The sequence below is a fragment of the Danio rerio genome, chromosome 10, assembly GCF_049306965.1.
Source record: "Danio rerio strain Tuebingen ecotype United States chromosome 10, GRCz12tu, whole genome shotgun sequence".
In the NCBI taxonomy this organism is placed as follows: Eukaryota; Metazoa; Chordata; class Actinopteri; order Cypriniformes; family Danionidae; genus Danio; species Danio rerio.
Window position 1 is genome coordinate 14,792,009 of NC_133185.1, and position 21,652 is coordinate 14,813,660.

Here is a 21,652-nt window from a genome sequence, read left to right on the forward strand (position 1 = left end):
CTCATATAAACGCATATATTCATTCACTATGGCCAGTTTAGTTTTACCTAATTCACCTATACGGCATGTCTTTGAACACTTGTAACAAACACTTACATGCATAGTCTTGTAGCTAGAAATACAATTATTTATGATGTTAATTATATTATAAATTATTATTTAACTTTATTCCAAGACTATAACTTTACTATTAGACATTTTTAATGATACTACTACTACTATTACTACTAATAGTAATAATAGTAATAATAATAGTAATAATAGTAATAATAATAGTAATAATAGTAAAAGTAATAATAATAATAATAATAATAATATTAATAATAATAATAATAATAATAATAATAATAATAATAATGTAAGCACCATTTAACACACAATTGATGAAAGCTTCTTGTATTATTCAGATAAATTGATAGTTTAAAAGCCATGACAGAAGTTCTAGAGGAAAAGTCATCCATTAAAACACAATAATCATATCTAAGCCCATCATTTACCAATGATAATGCTCATATGATTTCTATTTATCAGCCATATAATGTTTCTGCTACATCAGGGAATGCTTTAATTTCTGCTTTGTTATTTTCTCGCTTTTGTTAACAGGCTTGTCATAAATGCTACAAACGAATCAATAAAAGCCCTAGTGTGATAAAAATGCGATTATATTTTCAGGTTCCAAATCAATACAAAAAATCCAAATGCTTTCAGTGCTAGAAATGTATGCTTAATCAATAGCTAGAATGAAATGAGCCAAAAAAAAATAAATAAAATAAAAATAAATAAATAAAAAAACTAATGGAGGATTTTATCGTTGTGTTTTGTGTTCTAATGTTGCATGACAAGAGTCCAGGATTCTGTCTAGATCAATCAGCCAGTCACTTTAAGGTTTTTAAAGGCCTTTGAAATTTAAATGAAAAAAGAAAATATAACTACCAAATACTCTGCTTCATTTTCCCCTGCATGATTCATCAAAAAATTTCATGAAATATGCATTTTTAGGTATTTTAATGCAGTTGATTGCAGGTGATGAATTGTTACTAACAGATTTGCAATATTTTCCTTTATATTTCAAGCTTTCTAAATTGTTTAAATATATAAATGATCTATAATATGCACACATTTGCTTTCATTTTTGACACAATCGTTAGATAGAGTCTGGTTTAACATCTGTTTTTATTCACGTACTCTTCAAATTTTTGACATATTAGAGTCAAAGAGTTATACAGAGGGGGTTTTAGGAAACTTTTTATCACTCCGACTGTAAATACTCAAAGCTACAAGATCAAATAAAATTTATTTAAACATAAATAAATAAATAAATAATTAATAAATAAATAAATACAAAATGCATACATGAGGAAATTATTATATAATTAAATAAATATGAAAAATCAAAAAATATAATTTTAATAAAATTCAAAAAATAATAAAATAATATTTTCCAGTGATAGGTTGCAGCTGCGTAAAACGTACTGGATAAGTTGGTGGTTCATTCCGCTGTGGTGACTCCAGATTAACAAAGTGACTAAGCCGAAAAAAATGAATGAATGAATGAAAAAATAAAAAAATAAAAGAATGAATGACGGAACAAGAGAATGAATGAATGGATGAATGAATGAATAAATGAATAAATGAACAAATTAATACATAGATAAATAAATAAATAAATAAATAAATAAATAAATGGTGTGTGTGTGTGTGTGTGTGTGTGTGTGTGTGTGTGTGTGTGTGTGTGTGTGTGTGTGTGTGTGTGTGCACGTGTTTTTGTGACATCAGGACACAAATCTGTATAATGACATGGGTATGACACAGGTATTACAAAAAGGAGGGGAAATATGAGGACATTGGGGACGTCCTCATTTCTCAAAATGCTTATAAATTCTACAGAATGAGTTTAATCAGAGAGTAAAGCTGCACACAGTCTCCTGTGATGGTTGGGTTTAGGGTTGGGGTGGCAATACAATATACGGTTTGGACAGTATAAAATGAACAGAAACCTATGCAATGTCCCCACTTTTCACAAAAACAAACGTGTGTGTGTGTGTGTGTGTGTGTGTGTGTGTGTGTGTGTGCATGTATGCGTGTGTTCTAAATAATAAATAATTAGTGATTTAATATACATAGGCGATGCAATGGCGCATTAGGTAGTGCTGTTGGCTCACAGCAATTAGGTCGCTTGTGCAAGCCTCGGCTGGGTCAGTTGGTGTTTCTGTGTGGAGTTTGCATGTTCTCCCTGCATTCGCGTGGATTTCCTCCACGTGCTCCGGTTTCCCCCACAGTCCAAAGACATGTGTTACAGGTGAAATGGGCAGGCTAAAATGTCCGTAGTGTATGAATGTGAAAGATGCTTCCCAGGGATGAGTTGTGGCTGGAAGAGCATCTGCTGCGTAAAAACGTGCTGGATAAGTTGGCGGTTCGTTCCGCTATGGCGACCCCAGATTAATTAAGGGACTAAGCCGAAAAGAAAAGGAATGAATAAATGAATGTATAAATCAATGAATTAAATAAATAAATAAATAAATAATACCTTAATTAATTAATTAATAAACAAAAAATGAATAGAATAAATAAAAATAAACAATTAGCTGACTAAATGAATATAAAAAATTTAAAATATATATAAATTAATTAATCAATCAATCAATCAATCAATCAATCAATCAATCAATCATTCATTCATTCATTCATTCATTCATCTTCTGCCACTTTTCTGGGGCCAGGTCACGGGGGCAGCAGTCTTAGGAGAGAACCCCTGACTTCCCTCTCCCCAGACACTTCCTTCAGCTCCTCCAGGGGTATCCCGAGGCGCTCCCAGGTCAGCCGAGAGACATAGTACCTCCAGCGTGTCCTGGGTTTTATCCGAGGCCTCCTTTAAAGGAAACTCATTTCGGCCGCTTGTATCTGAGATCTTGTCCTTTTGGTCATGACCCAAAGCTCATGACCATAGGTGAGGGTAGGAACATAGATTGACCGGTAAATCGAGAGCTTTGCCTTTCGGTTCAGCTCCTTCTGCACCTCAATGTACTGGTACATCGACCGCATTACAGCTGCCGCTGCACCAATCCGTCTGTCAATCTCACGTTTCATCCTTCCCTCACTCGTGAACAAAACCCAGAGATACTTAAACTCCTCCACCTGAGGTAAGGACTTTCCTCCAACTTGGAGATGGCAAACCACCGTTTTCCGGTGGAGCACCATGGCCTCGAACTTGGAGGTGCTGATTTTCATCCCAGCCATGTCACACTCGGCAGCAAACTGCCCCAGTGCATGCTGAAGGTCCATGTTCGATGAAGCCAACAGTACAACATCGTCTGCGAATAACAGAGATGAAAACCTAATACTCCCCATACCCCATACTCCCCGAGCACTCTCCACAGAATGCCTCAAGGGGCACGATCGAATGCCTTCTCCAAGTCCACAAAACACATGTGAACTGGTTGGGCATACTCCCATGAACCCTCAAGCTCCCTGGTGAGGGTATAGAGCTGGTCCAGTGTACCGTGGCCAGGACGAAAACCGCTTTGTTTCTCCTGGATCCTAGGTTCAACCATTGGCTGTATCCTCCTCTCCAGTACCATGACATAGACTTTCCCTGGGAGGCTGAGGAGTGTGTTCCCCCTATAGTTGGAGCACACCCTCCGGTCCCTATTCTTAAAAATGGGAACCACCACCACAGTTGCCCAGTCCAGGATTCAGTCAGAGGATTCTCACAATACCCTTGGGCCTACCAGGTCTGTCCAGCTTTCCCCCAGCAGATCCAACTCACTACCAAGTGGTGATCAGTTGACAGCTCTGCCCCTCTCTTTAGCCGAGTGTCCAAGACATTCGATCGGAGATCAGATGATACATCCACAAAGTCGATCATTGACCTCCGCCCTAGTGTGTCCTGGTGTCATGTGCACTGATGGACACCCTTATGCTTTTGGTGTTCGTTATGGACAATCTGTGATTAGTACAAAAGTCCAATAACAAACACCACTCAGGTTTAGATCAGGGAGGCCTTTCCTTCCAATCACGCCTCTCCAGGTATCACTGTCATTACCCACATGGGCATTGAAGTCTCCCATTAGAACAATGGAGTTCTCAGTCTGGGCACCTTCCAGTACCCCTCCTAAGGACTCCAAGAAGGCTGGGTACTCTGCACTGGTGTTTAAAAACATATAATTATAATAAATTATAAAAACAATGAAATAAATAAATAAATAAATCACATTCACATATGTATTATATGCACATTTTTTCATGTTTTTATTAAATAAATAATTTATTTATTAATTCCATATGCACGGACATAATTTGATAAAGTGTGACCAAAGAACTTTAAAGTGTTTTTTTTAGAGTTTTTTTTTTCACATTTAGATATAATAACAAAACAAGTGAATAAAAACCAGATGAAGAATAAAACAAAACATTAAAACTGAAATGCAAACTGAACACCCTTGTCTGCAATGTCTCACTTTAAACATCACTTCTCTGCCGGTTTGAGCTGAACATGTCAGAACAAATATATGCTTGTCTTGTGACTTCATTATGTGGATAACATGTTGAATAATCTTGTCGTCTGAGCTGTTCATTTAATAAAGACGTGTGTGTGTCCGATCGAGGGCTCGCCAGCCTGGAGTGTAATGCAATCAAAGCTTTCTACAAGCTCCATTAGAGCAGCCCTGCACCGATCCTTTATTTAATCTAAACTTGTCTCATTTCCATTAACATGGGCTTTTATATCATAATGCTGTGTGGCGTTTGTGGGGATTATGCAGCGTGGAGTCTTCAACAGAGTTAAGTGTGGAAAATATATGTTTAAGCTTGTCCTATCTTCTAAATGCAGCACAGGCTCATGAGAAATATGAGTCTATCATAATAGTTTGGCAATAAATAATGTTATATTGTTTTTTATATGCTTTTCAAAGGTAAATGCTTAGGGGGTGGTGATAAAAATACAACCCAGGCTCATTCAAACTGTGTAAAATACCTTGCTTCGTGTATGTTTAGTTGCATGTTTGAGATTAAAAATCCCCTAGAGGGCGCTTTCTACATTTTTTTTTTTTATTTGTAAGCATTACTTAGGGTGTGTTTTGTTTATATATTTCAGATTAGGGCTGCACAATATAAAAAAAAAATGACATTGCAATATTTTTTTTCCCCTGCATTATATATTGGAATATAATTACAATCTTTACATATAATAAACAAGCTACAGTCATAAATAAACACAATAGGAGCAAATGTTAATGTGAAGTAAACCGTGCTTTTGGGTTTCTTGGGAGACAGATTCGAGTACAGAAATTAAATAACCAAAAAACTCCCCTGTGCTGAGTGAAAGCACTTACTGAACAGCGCAGAGTCAATGACGTAAGCGTGCGGGCCGTCGGGGGAGACAGGAGGGGGACAAGCACGCTTTGGCCCGGTTCAAGGCCTAATTCACTCAAAATGTAATTTTTGTCTTCATGTAATTATGTATTCACTGTTTGCAAAATCGCATATGAGCTGACACACTGGTTGTTTTCTTTGAAGGTAAATCATAATTTACTGCCGAGAATGCGCACTTGCACACAAATGACACCTACTCTAGTGAACACAACCTGCATATGCTGGTTATAACAGGTAATAAAGTTGTAAATAACGTTCAGTTTGTTGCACAGAGCAATAGTTTGAGGGCAGTACGGGAGGTTTGATTTGCATGTATGGGTTTTTTTCTCAGTGACAGCAGCCATGAGCCGCACTAGGAAGTGAAAGTGAAACTTGTGCACACATCATTTAAATGATCATATCACATTTTAGAGTTATGATTACGACAAGCATTTGATGTGTTGAATATGAAAATAAATGTTTACTGTGTTAGTATAACAACCCTAGCCTATATATAATAGAAATATAGTTGTCTAAAAAATGTTGTCAATGACAGATGACAAGCACATGTCTCAAACATAATAATTCAATTTTATAATTATGAATAGTTGTATTCTGATGTCATCATTTTACTGTGAATTAACAAACAGGACATATTGAAAGTCTGTTCAAGTTCACCATAATACAAAACTTAGCATTTTAAGCAACAGTAGACCTAAACATAGGCCTAATATTATTATTGTTGTTTTACCATATGTATAAGAATTAACAACAATATTAATAATAGGCCAATCATAGTAAGCTTTATTTTACATTTATAGAATCGTGAGAAAGAATGGTGATCTTAATTTCAAGCAAAAAAAAAAAAGTTATACACATTTATGCCAGAATCGTGCAGGCCTACTCTTTATGTTTCTTAACATGCTGATAGCTCTTAAGATGCTCACAGATGCTTTAAAAATACATACAACAATTCACTCTATGATGGTTTAATTATGTCTTCACAAATCTCATGTGTTTTGACCTGTTTGCGGATACACACATTGCGGTGCTCAAACGATATATTGTGCAGCCCTATTTCAAATACACGTTTTTCTGGTACACATGCACAATAAGTTGGTGGTTTGTTCATTTTACATAGAAACTGGAGTCAACTGTATTTTTATATTGGATTATAGAAGTGAGTGATTTGGAGCATTTTAAATGGGATATTTTTTGCCCTCTAAAGGGCACTTCATAGTGAAAGCAATCATGGCCACCATAGTGAAGTGTCGTTTCAAACTGAAGTGCTTCAAACTGGCCACTTTGAAAGGGCCTTTGGAATGAATGATTTTGAAAGATACAACTGATACAACTTTGGGCTATGATTCTTTACACAGAGAAATTGTTTAGTGTCACACACTGCGTTCAATTCAGAAGGGCGCATCCCTATGCTCTAATCCCTGTAAAGGGACACTCCAAAGGGATTAGGGCATAGGGATGAATCTTTCAGAATGGAACCCAGTGACTGTAAGGTATGCTGGGTCCACACCATATCTGAAAAAAAAACACGTGCATTGCATTACTCACTCTACATTATTTTGTTAGATGCCGTAGGTATTTACATTAGATATCACAAACGCTATTGTTGTCTATTGAAAGGAATGCGTCAATAGAGCCACCATTTTAGTGCAGGGTAGCTTCTTTGAAATTAATATGGGCCCAAGGTTGCTGTGGAGGACTGGCCATGCGGAGTTAATATATACACATATATACATATATCTTTGATCAGGAGTTTTCCAGGTTGTCAGCATGCAAAAAAAAAAAAAAAAAGTTTAAATTATATATAGTCATAAGCATTGCCGACAAACAGCATGTGTTTGTGTGCAAGCAAATGTATTATCCACCCTCACTGTTAAATTTCATTTAATCTTGAAACGCACCCTCTCTCCTGCTTTCGCTTCTCATTCTAATGAAGGAGTGATTTGTTTGTGAATGAATCTGTTATGAAAGACTCATGTGAACCGTCAATATCCCTGCGTCTCAATACGCAAATTCACCTTTCTGATCTAAATGGAATATAACATTTGTAATGTTAAATAATTTAGGGTGGAAAGTATGCACATTGAGGCGCAGGCACTGTTTTGTTATCAATCACCCTTATAGTTACTTTAAAAACTACTCATAAAAATAAAACGTTTCTGGGACTGCTACATCTTGTCATAGTTAATTTATATTGTTTGCTTTTTTTATTCACCAAAATTACCATAAGCCTAGAATTCAGTGCAAGTTGGTGCGACTTTGCATTTTGATCAGTGCAATAAGTAGTTGTATTATCATCAATTATGTTATTTGTTGAGTACAAAAGTTTGTAACAGTCAACGTAAAAAAAAAGAAAAAAAAATCCTAAATCTTATCTAGAAAAGGTTATGCCTTGATGCATTGTTTTTTTGATGGTTTAAATGCAGAGCACAAATTTTAAGTATGGGTCACAATACTTGGCCAGATGTCCTAGCGTTCACTTTCAAGTGTCCTAGCGCACACTTTGCATCATTTATACCACTTCTGAAAGAAATTTACCTCTGTTTGCATATTTGCAAATGCACAAATCTTTTAACCCAGGCTCATTCTGATTGCGTACCCCAGTATAAGTTTCTGGAGGGTGCCAAATATATCCCAGGAACTATTTATTTATTTATTTTTTTTACAGTTTTTGTATTTGCGGATCCAATAAAGGCTGCTTTGTAAGCTTTTTTGATATCTCAAATTTCTATCAACAAGTACCATTCACTCCTGCTCTCCACCAGAGGCCGCTACTGACTGACTGACTGACTGACTGACTGACTGACTGACCGACTGACCGACCAACTGATCACCACACCCACTCCCTTCCCTAATCCCAAACGATAGTAATTTAAAAAGCACCCATTGACCAGTGCCCACCCGCTTGCCTAAAGCCAACCAACAGTGTGTTATCATTCTTCAGCAAACTTGAACTTCATCATCACGGTCAACTCCACTCTGTGTCATAAATCCTCAGACGTACACGACGAGCCACAGGAGAAACTGGTAACAGCAGAAAAGCTGTCAACACAAAGATAAACGGTCAGCTGGTAAGTGTAAAAAGGAACGGCATCATACCGCCCGTAGCGTTCTTTTAAAGACAAAATACAGCCATAAGTTTCTCTGGCTACATAATTTACGATCTCCAGAAATGTTTATAAGGCTATATTTTCAGAATTTTGAAATCTATGATGAAATCTTCAGTGCAACAGTGATGCCATTGTACTATGGGGTAATAATGAGATTGCACAAAATAAAATGAATTAGCCACTTAATCAAGTAGTTATGAATTGTCACGAGACTGTGTTGGATCACAAGTGGACAATGGCAAGTAGGACTACAGGTGTAAAATGTTTGATTTTGAGAGCTGCGTTTAACAGAGAATTACATAAAAAAAAGTTCTACCAAACTTAAAAAAGGCAGTACTCTCATTAGCTTTAATTCATCAAAAGATGTTAATTAGACTTGTTGAAAACAATGTCAAAAACAAAAAATATTTTAGCAAAAATATCTAATCTTTTTATAATAAAATAAACGTAAAGCTGTTAAACTTGATGAATAAAATGTTACAAAGTGTGTGCAATGGTAAAGTGTTAGTGCTGAACAGTCAAAGGAAACATTAAAATGTCAATAATAATGATACCTTAAACCTCAAACTCTGTACAAATTCTCAAACAAAACAAATTGTGATAATCAAATCTGAGCTTTCAAGTAATCTAAGCAGCCATCATTATTTAAATACATATTACAACATTACACATTTTGAAGTTGGATGATTACAGTCGCCCTATGCAAAAAAAAAAAAAAAAAAAAAAAAAAAAATTCGCTGTATTCCTGCAACTGCAAATATTTACACAAATATTATTATTTTTTTAAATCTTCTGCAACAATATTAAACTTGTGAATTTGTTTTACATATATTTACACCTTGTTTATCAATTTATGTATGGCATGGCCATTAAAAATACAATGTTCCTTAACCAGATGGTTTAAGTTACTTATAAAGAAAATGTTACTTCAGTCATGTTGTTGTAATGTTTTAAGTTGACTAGTTACAAAATAAAAAAATCGAAATCGTGAACTTTATAAAAAACCTAGTTTTTTTTTCTTTTTTGCCAAATCGCCCAGCCCTGGCAGGGATGCACAAGAAAAGAAACCAAAAAGCCATTCCTCACGGCTGCTATACGACAATCATTTTTGAGTGTGTTGTTACTGTGACCTAAACTGGCGCTTGCACACCATGTGTGCGTCACTGCCTATTTGTGTCACAAGTTGCGCACCTCCATTGGAAATGATAAGCTTAAACCCTAAGCTTTTTCTGCATTTCTTCCAAGGTGCTAACACAACAGCCACATTTCATAAAACTATAGTGCCTTATACCAAAACTTCATACCATTTTATTTCTCCGTTATTGACATTGGTGTTTGGTCAATAAATTTTATCGCCCAGCCCTACCTGAGACACTCAAGACAGATCTAGGAGGTAATAATGCAGAACTACTGTAATGAGAGATGTTGGCAGAGCCATTTTAGAATGACCAAAACAGCATTTGAGATGTTTTATAATGCTTTGGTCTGCTGGTTTGTCTATTAATGCTGGATCACATGCGTTTTTGTTGTTTCATGATCTTTTAAAACAAAATCACATGACTATTTCGATGCACATTGTGGAATGTATTGATCAAATGTGTTTCCATCTTTGTTTATATACCTTTATTCTTATCAGATATGTTTTTTATACATATTGAAATTCATCTTGCTTTTCTAGTATCATTGGATCTACCAGAAATCTATAGCTGCTAGAATAGCCATAGCAGCCATCTCAACTGTTCACGTAAGACAGTCATATAAGACATACATATTTACATTTAAAGCTTGAAGATAGCATTGCTGTATGTTGCAGATAGCACTAAAGCTAATGTATTCACAATGAAAGCCAACAAAATTTCAATCTTGATGTCTTGGGGACTTTAAAGAGCTAGAGATTCTTATTTTATTCAGCCTCATTTCACTCTAAAATACTATTTTACTCCACTCAATTCTTAAACAAGCAATGGGTTTAGCTTATGCTAGGAGAGTCTTCTATAAATGCGACCAATGGGGCAAAGATGATCTATTCAGAGCCTCAGCCAGACAGACACTACAGATGAGCAAATCGTGTCTGGAGGCCACAGCTCTGGTGAAAAGATGGATATGTGTGTCAGGCTAAAGGGAAAGATATGAGAACGGTTTACTGAGGGCTTTGATCAGATGAAAAGGACGTGGTTTCAGAGAAACAAGGACATTTATAATACAAACCACAATGTACACAATAGAATATATGTTTATTGTTTATTTTAGCAAACATGCTTGTTTGTTACTCTATGCAAGCTAAAATGCAATGTTGTCTAAGCGGTTTTGTGTTAATTTGGGGAGTTTTCATGACACTGTTTTAATAAAATGTCATTTTTTTGTTCAGCTTGAAAAAAACTGTATAGTATTGTAAATGTCAGTTTCAGATTTCAGTTTTTTTGTTACTTAACAATATAGGGAGAGACTAGGCGGAATAGTGGTATTTACTTGTGTTTTTGTGTTTATATTATTTATTTTTAAATAATATAAATGTTTAAAATTTTAGGTAAAGATGTCAAAATATGCCCACATATAAGTGTTAGGAAAAATAAATGTTAAATTTAAATTAAATTTAAACGTTAAATAACATAAAAAAAAAGTAGTTTCTAAAAATTTTGTGTTACTAGTTACATTTTAGGGCATTAGTGTAGCAAAACAGAGAGCCTGTAACTACCTAGATTATCATTCAGACTGCAGCGCATATAGAGAGGTTGATCCATGGTAAATCTATATACGCACTATATACATTTTTAATTTATAAAACTGTAAACTTGACTTTGCAGGTCGATCATCTTTAAACTCAAAAGGTTTTTCTTAAGTGTCCTAACTTAAGACTGCTGCAGTAGAATGGGATGTTTCTTTACACAACTGTAAAAGTGAGCTTTAGCGATGTCAAAATAAAAGCAATTTTTTTTTTGTTTATTCATGAAAATTTGCTTTTGTATAATGTCATTATTAGTAGTAGTATTATGTATTATATGCATATGTTTATTTGTTTTATTAAAAACAAGCTCAAATTTGTCCACCTGTCAGGTTTTAGACCATATGACGCATAGCATGTGTATTTGGAAATAACTCAGTTTTTTAACACACTTTGTTATTATTGTTCATTTATTTGTTTGCTGGAAATTAGAACTGAACTTACAAATATTTGCGAAACAAATCTTTGCGCTTAACAAACAAAATTATTTATGAAAGTGAACGTAAAAGTAAATAATGAGGAGACTCATCTCTCATTCTCATGCTGTAGATGCTCTGTTTAACTGTTTTCTCGCTTGTGAATCGTTTAGTTTTTCCACTTAAAAAGTCTGCCATGTAAATAGCAAATGCGCTATGGCGCAACTGACTCCTAAAGGGTATGGGAGATGAGATTCTGATTGGTTTATTCTCAAAAATCCGCACAAAGCGGATTTTTCTATCCTTAAAATAGCAAAAGTACATTCTGACACGCCCTTAATGCTTTTGCGTCTTGCGCTTTGGGCCTGGATCGTCAAAATAGAGCCCTTGAGGTTCATTGTCATTTTCTTTCATCACACACAGTGCACACACACATGAACTGCGAGTGAGATGTAGGAAATAAGTCATAATCATAAGACAATCTAATACTTTTATTAAAAATGTTGACAGATTTAGTGAAATAATGATAACGGAGCATTAATAAAGTGCATATTTTCTGTGGAGCGATCGATTTGAGGTAGTTTTTTAAGCACTTTAAGCTCTTGTTTCTTTATTGTTATTATTATCGTCAATATTTGAAGTCCTTCTGTGCAGTCCCACAACCCAATATACCAATTATACAATATTGGTATATTGTTTTGTTTTGTTTTAAACCAAAAAGGGAAATAAGAGCAGGTTCCATTTTCAGGTTCCAAAATAAATAAATAAATAAATAAATACATAAATAAATACATACATACATACATACATATATACATACATTAATTAATTAAAACGTGCTAGATAAATTGCTGGTTCATTCCACTGTGGCGACCTTGGATTAATTAAGGGACTAAGCAGAAAAGAAAATGAATGAATGAATGAATGAATGAATGAATGAATGAACTAATTAATTAATTAATTAATAATAATAGTTTCAGTTAAATAGTTGTGTTGTTTGGAATAGAGGTAAATAGCTGGTAAAAAGCTGGAACAACCATTAAACTTAAAAATATTTTCATTTTCCATTCCACATTGACATTTAAAGCAACATGTCTAAAACTGAAACTGTTTATAGTGCACAGCTTCAACTAACAGTGCAATTGGACTTTAGGGAAATCATAAAATACTACAGAAGAGCTGAATGTGGTCTATTAATAACAGTTAAATGCAGAATGATATTATAAATGATATTATTCTACATTACAGCCTCTTTCAGCGTGAGAAGTGCTGAATTCACAGTGCACCTCTGCTGTCTGCCTCTTAATGCACACCGGGGAGCCTTTAATTAATGTCTTTGTGTGCACTTTGGACTGCAGAGGCCATTGATAATCTATCTTTCTCTCTGTGTGTCTCTCTATGGCATTTCGCGTCGACAGGGTGTCTGCTGTGCATAAGCACCTGTCCTGAATCCAGAAGCGTTTAAACACTTGCTAAAACCGAAGCTACAGATTTGTCCTAGTTGTTGAAAACAGTGTATTGTGTATTTATTTATTTATTTATTTATTTATTTATTTATGTTTGTTTGTTTGTTTGTTTGTTCGTTTGTTATGTTGTGAGTTTTTTAAGGGAATGTTTGGAGATTTGTATAGAGTTTATTTCTTTGCTTTTGTTTTTATTTAAGGGAGTAGTTTGAAATGAAATACAAATTAAAAATACAATTGTGGTCTAAATGTTCAAGCTGTTTTATATTCATATTATAAATAAATCATAACTCATAAATCATAACTTTTTGGATTTAGTTGCTAATTTGTATGATCATATTAACATAGTAACAAGGGTCCAAGGATCCAAACGCAGCTTAACCAGACAGGCAATGATCAACAGGACCAAACAGTATAATATACTCCAAAAGCGTAGTCATGGTCGGTCACAGGCTGGTCGATGCAGGTGACAAACAGGATAAACAAACAGGTTAAACAAAGAAAGAAACAAGGGTCAGGAAATACGACAAGTCTAGACTAGGGTAGGGTAGTGTATGTGTGTGTGTGTGTGTGTGTGTGTGTGTGTGTGTGTGTATGTGTGTGAGAGAGAGGTTAACAGAAAGTACAGGTATTCAGTCCATAATGATTTATCAGCTGTGTGTGTAATCAGGGGGAATCAGTAACTGTTGAGTGTGTGTATGTGTATGTGTGTGTGTGTGTGTGTGTGTGTGTGTGTGTGTGTGTGTGCGCTTGCGCGTGCGTGTGCGTGTGTGTGTGCGTGTGACGTGCATGGTGTAATTTGGAGTCCAGTTCAGTGACAGATGTGTAGTTCCGCTTTGGATGGGGAACTGAAATGCTTTAAGTGGATTTAATCCACAAATGTGGATTTTGTTCAGAAAGCCAATCGTCTGAAAGAGTATGTAAACGGGCCAATGAAATGCAAAATGAATTGGCAGTGTCAGCTTACATACCTGATGCTTGTTGCAATCAATTTAGCACAAAAGCACAGCAAAAGCAAGATGACACATTCTTTTCGCTTTAGAGACTTCTAAGAGAGTCGATGAGCAAACAAAAGCGGTCTCCTGGTCCAGAGTGTGTACACGTGGCGGCAGATGGTCGAGCTGGGCTTCTCCCTTGCCTGACGTTCTTTGGGTCCGGTGCTCCAGAACGGTGCATATAAAGTAGCAGATTTTCCTAAAAGAGTGACACAGCTGTGCAGCACGTCCCTTTCAGGATTCTGCTCTGACTGTGCGTTTCTGGATGTGGTGGTTTCCTGTCCCTGGATGATGGGCATGAGCACTGCGTTGCATGTCTGGAGGTCCAGCATGTTAATATGTTGCTCGCTGGCAGTTCATGTCGTCATTGCGATGCCACGTCTGTTGCACAGTTAAGATCGCGGCTAGCTATGGCGAGATGGTTTATCCCCCAGCTCCACGGCCGGACCGACTAGATGGGTGCTATGTAGATGACAAGAGGGCCAAGCCTTCGAAGCCTCTCGTCCCCTTCTTTCTGGAAGTGCACAGTAGGCTCACTCAGTCCTGGAGGCCACCTTTTTCTGCCTGTGCTGCCTGTCTTTTCTCTCACCACTCTTGATGGTGGAGCAGCCAGAGGGTATGAGACAATTCCTCAGGTCGAGCGCGCAATTGCGGTCAATCTTTGTCTGCGGGGTGCCGTCCAAAGCCTGTAGGTTATCTGCCTCCCTCGGAGCCAGAGATTGTAAGGCTGCGGGCCAGGCTGCTTCTGCCTTGCACGCTCTGACCACCTACCAGCGCTACCAAGCACAGGTGCTGGCCCAGCTGCACGAGGGTGAGTCCGACCCAAGCTTGGTTAACGAGCTCCGCAGCGTAACCGACTACGCTCTTCGGACAACTGAGTCCTCTGCGTGTGCATTGGGGAGGACCATGTCCACATTAGTGGTCCAGGAGCGCCACCTTTGGCTAAACCTGGGTGATATGCACAAAGTCGACAAAGTCCGCTTTCTTGACTCTCCCATATCCCAGGCTGGCCTGTTCGGCGACACTGTGGGTGAATTCCCCCAGGAATTCAAGGCAGTGAGAGAGCAGTCTGATGCTATGGGTAACGCATCTATCGGTGGGACCTCTGCAAACGTACCGTGAATCGCCCCTGAGACAGGTCATATGGAGAAGAGGAAATTTGCTTATACCCCGCTGGAGGGCCGGGCCCCATTTCTAACGGCACTTTTTAGTGTAACACAAACATCAATAAAAGAGCACTTTTCCACTCCCCCGAATTTGACAGCCCGAACTCTGCCAGTCTAGGATGCTATGTCTTCCAACTCGCAGGTTCTGTGCATTTCGCCAGTGGCTCACAGGTGCTGGGAGGACGGTCTCCTTTCTCCCACCCCTCGAGCCCCTCCTCCGAACTTTGGGTGCGGCCCAGCCCTTCGCAGTGGCTCATATGCACAATCAGGCTCGGCTACGCAATTCTGTTCGCAAAACGGCCCCCCAAGTTCACGGGTGTATATTTCACCAGGGTCAGCCCGGTGAAATATCTGCAAGGATTAGATTGCTGGTGATTATGACAAATACATTATATTATAAATTATGCATAAATTATAATACTTCTAACATTTAATTGAATACTATAAGGGTGACGCGGTGGCGCAGTAGGTAGTGCTGTAACCTCACAACAAAAACGTCGCTGGTTCAAGCCTCGACTGGGTCAGTTTCTGTGTGGAGTTTGCATAATAATCCTGCGTTCACTTGGGTTTCCTCCTGGTGCTCCGGTTCCCCCCACAAGTCCAAAGACATTCGGTACAGGCGAATCGGGTAGGCTAAAATTGTCTGTAGTGTATGTGTGTGAATGGGAGTTTCCCAGTAATGGGTTGCAGCTGGAAGGGCATCCGCTGCATAAAACGTGCTAGATAAGTTGGCGGTTCATTCTGCTGTGGCGACCCCAGATTAACAAAGGGACTAAGCCAAAAATAAATGAATGAATACTATAAATAAAATGTTATTACTTTTATTATATTTAATTTTTTATTCATTTTTGTTCACAAAATAAATTACATTTTATAAAGTATCAGTTTAATTTGTAATCTTATCTCTTTATTTGTTTGCATTTATGTTCATAGTTACATAGTTATTTTCAGTTTCACAGAACTTTTTTTTTCAGAGGACATTTGGAAATTCTAAAAAAGTGTTTAAAAACAAATTATTTAATGATATTACATAAACATACTGTTATAAAAACATTTCTGTTCCTTTGATTTTATCGAAGTGTCCTGATAAAAAAATGCAGATTTTCAGTTTTATTGTTTATCAATCACAAATGTTTGGTTATCATGGGTCGATAAAAAAAAAAAAATGTAAGAGGTTGATAACAATAGTAAAAGTGTGTCAAAAAATGTTTGGGTGGCTGTTAATGTACGGCCCTCCCAGGTAAAGTCTATTTGTGGGAAGCACAGATTTGACACTGAAGACTAAAGTATTTTTGACTGTATTTTTAATTCAATAAATGCAGCCTAATTGAACATTTCTTTCTTTTTCTTTTTTTCCTAAACTACTATTTACAGGTTTACACACACACACACACACACACACACACACACACACACACACACACACACACACACACACACACACACACACACACACACACACACACACACACACAGTTTATTTAGACATCTGCAATTCATATCTACTGCTTGTTTTCATTAAATATCCACATTAACATTGACAAATAATACTAATAATTACTAAATATTCAGACACAAAACAAACAGAAGATGGCTCATCATTTCCAAAACCAGTTAAAGACTAATTTTTGGTCCAAAGCCAAAAATGAAACCAAAACATAAAGCAGTAATTAAACGCTTTGTTTAGCTATCCATTGAAATAAGCACATGCTCCTTTTAATAAAGTGGTTGAATGTTTGACTGAATTTCCTCATGAAAGGCCCTGATGGAAGGCATTAGTAATGAAAATGTCTCTGTGTTGTGCTTGATGTTTCCACAGTGTGTAAACCCGGGTTTTACCGGTCAGTTCTGGAGAGCAGGAGCTGCAGTAAATGTCCTCCCAGAAGCTTCAGCAAGGTTGAGGCATCCATCTCCTGTCAGTGTGAGCAAGGCTACTTCAGGACCCAGGCGGACCCTGCTAACATGGCCTGCACACGTAAGTGCCACTGCCTTGACAAACTCAAGACAAAGCTGTTTTTCCATTTATGGTTATTCTAATTTTTTGCTATGTGTTCCTGCTCCTACTGCATTTCTAAGTATTGGTTGCGATGTGTGAATTGTACAGTACATTGACTATATGGGGTGGAGTTGCACAATATATCGCTAGCATTATGCAATATCGATATTGTGGAGAATTTTTTATTTTTTATTTGACAATGATGTTGTGTGCTACATACATAGCTTGTTTATCTAAATAATACCAATTAATTGAGGCCTTTACCATCTTTATCCTCACCCCTTCAGTAGCAAATTTGTATTGTGTTCAATATTTGTTTTTCCATATAACAATACATGAAATCATTTAATAATGAAAAAAATGCCTTGTAAGCCAAGTGTCTCATGAGTGTATATTTCAAATTTGATGAAGATAGCATGCAAAACTAAATTTCTGTCCATATCGGCATCCTTCTCTACCTCACGGTCAGAGGCACTTTCTCAAAAATAACCTTTCCAAACTAAAAAAGTAAGTAACTGAATAATTTGGTCTACATTATTAGTATGAATATTTTTAGAAAGAATATACTTTTGGCTTTCCTATCTATCATATAGATTTCACAATGCCTAAAACAAAAAATAAAAGGTTATAGATGCTTAAATTATAATTATCTTAAATTATAATTTTTATCTATATAAAAAAATAAAAATAAAAAATATATATATATACATATATACATACATACATACATACAGAGCAAGGAACTTTTCACAGCATATCTGATAATATTTTGCCTTCCGGAGAAAGTCTTTTTTTTTTTTTAATTTCGACTAGAATAAAAGCAGTTTTTAATTTCTTAACACCATTTTAAGGACAAAATTATTAGCCCCTTTAGGCTTTTTTTCCCGATAGTCTACAGAACAAACCATCGTTATACAATAACTTGCCTAATTTCCCTAACTTGCATAGTTAACCTAATTAACCTAGTTAAGCCTTTGACATGAATAATGACATGGATAGGCATTTTGGAAAATTTCTCATTGCAGGTTTTAAAAAATGTGTAGTTTATTACCTAGGTTGTTTGTGGATATTCCTAATTTACAAGAAAAAGTGTCTTTTCAACACTTAGGGCGTACTCACACTATGTACAGTTGCCTTGAACCGAGCCAAAGCATGCTTGTCCCCTCTCCCCCGACGGCCTGCAATCACATTACATTTGGGCCTGGGCACGCTTACGTCATTAATGATGCACTGTTCAGTAAGCGCTCTCGCTAAGCACAGTGGAGATTTCTTCAGTTATATTGTTTAAAACATTTGGGATGCGGTGACACGCAGTCAAATATTCTGCAGAACAGATCAGCCACTTTTGATGCTCATAAACAACCATAAAGTCCTCATACTGCAGGAATTAGGAGGCTTGCAGAAGGTGCAGCTGTAGTGCGGTGAGGGGTTTGCGTCTTTAATAAAGTCTTTAATAAACTACGACAGTTTGCTTTCATTGAACAGTACGGAAGATTAATTAATCCATATGAAACAGTCCCATAAAATTCTCGTCTCGCTTTCAGTTTCGGGCTTAGGCGCTTTTTGCACTCACACACAAGTGTACTGTGCCAAAGTCCAAGCGAATCGCGCTCTGGCCCACCTCTTCCAACCGGGCTAGGGCTGGCCAAGTGAACCGTTTCTGAGCATGATTCAGAGCACTCACACTTCTCAAACGATCCAGGAAACGGGCCTAAACACAGTTCGGATAGCATAAAATGTGTACCGGTGGGCTAGATCCACATTAGTCTAAATATACATACTGTATATATAAAAAAGAGAGCTGGCAGAAGGGACGCGGGCAGCGCTAAAATGAAAAGAACAAAACCCAAACTAAATCTTAACTCCCCAGAATCATCTAGCTAATTAACTATGTGAAAAACAGTTTAATTAACACGCGGAGATCTTCCGAGTCTACTCTATCTAGCTATCCAAAAAGTACAAGGAGTGGCACTATCCCCTAACCTAGTGTACTAAACAGCAGAGTAGTCCTAAGTGTTGCAATGTATGTCACGTGACCTTCTTACCTGTCCACTTTGTCCAAGCCTCGTAAACAACGATAAACTAAGAATGATGTACGAATAACGGACGGATAATGTGCACACAGAAACGGACAACAACAAAAAAAGTTAGACGGGTTATTTCTAAACGCACATGATGAATAAAAAACAAGCAGGAAAAGCAGAGAAAGAGAAAAATGCAAGGGACTAGCGAGTGGTCTGGTGCGCATTTTTATGACAGGTGGTCTTTGCTTATTGGATGTGACGTAAGAGTGACGTAAATGGAGAGGAATGACTGACAGCTGAATGAACCAATGAACGAAACCTGACAATACATGAAAGCAGATATGGGAGAACAGAGAGAGAGAGAGAGAGAGAGGGGGGGGGGGGGGGGGGGAACACAGAGAAACAGTGCACAAATAACACAAATACATAACACAACCAACAGATCAACATAACACAGACAAATCAAGGCAAAGGCAGATGCTGCTTTGACTAGTGTATCCAGCATTGAAGTGTTATAAATGTGATTGGTTATGTTTTTGTTGCAATAAGTTGCAATAAGTTATCATTTTAAATGTTATATTGCATTAGTTCATAGGATTAATGTTTTCCAAAAAATTAGGAAACTTGTCATTTCATTTTATTGCAGACAATAGCCAGATTTATGCGAGGCCGCTACTTTACTGTCTTGATGATGTAGGCCCCTATCATACACCCGGCGCAATGTGGCGCAAGGCGTGATGCAATTGTTATTTGCTACTTTCAGCTTGGTGCAAGGGTCATTTTGAGGTGTTGCGCCACGCTTTTTAAATACCAAATGCATTTGCGCTCATATGTGCGACCATAGGCGTTCTGGTCTGAAAAAGCAGGCGTTTTGGCGCGTTGCTTTTTTGAGAAACTGTAATAGTCTGTTCTTTAGACCAGAACAAACCCGGTCTAAAGTCCGGAGCAGAGAGTGTTAGTTGTGCGCCTCGCTTACACACTGCTTACACACAAGATGTAGAGCAATACGCAAACATCTTTACATATTAAAAATAATAAAAATATTAAGGATATATAAATTAAAATATTTAGACCATATGGGGCATAGCAGGTGTATTTGGAAATAACTAAGTATTTTGACCTCACTTCGTTATTATTGTTCATTTATTCGTTTGCTAGAAATTAGAACTGAATTTAGAAATAGTTTTGAAACAAATCTTTGCGCCTAACAAACTAAATTAATTATTTATAGGCTAATTGATGTCTGTGCGTAAAGGTTTCCTTATCCACGAGAGCAAAAGCGAAAGTGAACTTACTTTACGTCATGTAAATAGCAAGTGCGCTTATGGCGTGACGCAGCTGGCTCTTAAAGGGAATGGGAGATGAGACTCTGATTGGTTTATTTTCAAAACACACCTATAACTCATTAAGAAAATACACTCAACCCTTTTAGACCATGCGCCATGGCGCAAAACGGATTTTCCCATCCTCATGTTAGCACATATGGATTCTGACAAACCCTGAATACGCTTGCACCCTGCGCTTTACGTTTTGCGCATGGACTGTCAAAATAGAGCCCATAAAGGTTTGGATGTCTTTTTTTAAATTATTATTATTATTATTATTATTATTTTTTTTTTTTAATGAAAACTTACAAAAAAAAAAAAAGGATGATCTTTGGTATCACCAATGGGACCCTGTTGGTTGATTTTAGTGCCTTGGCTCAGCAGATCAAACCAACTATCAATACTTTAGGGGTACAAACCTGAATCTTTATTGGCAGATAAGGGGTCTATATAGATGTATTTATTTATTAATGATTATGGTTTGTATCATAATTTAAAGTGAGTATAGAGTTTAAACCAAGTCAAGTCAAGTTGACCTTTATTGTCATTCCGCTACATGTGTGGACATACAGAGGAACGGAATGTCATGTCTCACAGGACAACGGTGCTACATAAATTAAATATAACTACCAACACAACACTGGACATAAGAGCTATTAAAAAAAAAAAAAAAAAAAAAAAAAAAAATATATATATATATATATATATATATATATATATATATATATATATATATATATATGAATAACATATACTATAAGATACTTTACACATAAGACTTAACTATAGACATAAGATACTTAACTATACACGTAAGACAGTACTTTGCATGAGACTAAACATTATTATGCAGGATATTTTGCAAGAGAGGTATTAAAGGTAACTATTGTGCAAATAGTATTTAAGGTTTAATATAGTGCAAAAGTTATTTAAGGTTGAAGCAGGCAGTGCAACATGAGCAGTGTTGTGCAAGTTACTTCCAAACTGTTATACATTACAGATACTGTTACTGTTATTCAAAAGTAATCCCTTATACCTTACAATATTACTGTCTTACAATTGTAA

General features: G+C 36.7%; 2 protein-coding genes across 4 annotated transcripts in view; one reads left to right on the plus strand and one right to left on the minus strand.

Moving 5' to 3' along the window:
• LOC137496564 (uncharacterized) overlaps window positions 1-21,652 on the minus strand; it is a 251,045-nt gene that overhangs the window by 188,737 nt on the left and 40,656 nt on the right. The gene's annotated exons all lie outside the window — the stretch shown is intronic.
• Window positions 1-21,652, plus strand: part of epha5 (EPH receptor A5) — a 214,681-nt gene that overhangs the window by 74,999 nt on the left and 118,030 nt on the right. For all 3 annotated transcript variants that reach the window (XR_012386171.1, XM_001338028.9, XM_021479281.2), the window contains exon 4: window positions 17,062-17,217. Coding sequence is in view for 2 of the 3 variants with exons in the window: in XM_001338028.9 (XP_001338064.4) it covers window positions 17,062-17,217 (156 nt within the window). In the remaining variant the exon portion in view is untranslated. The remainder of the gene's footprint in view (window positions 1-17,061; window positions 17,218-21,652) is intronic.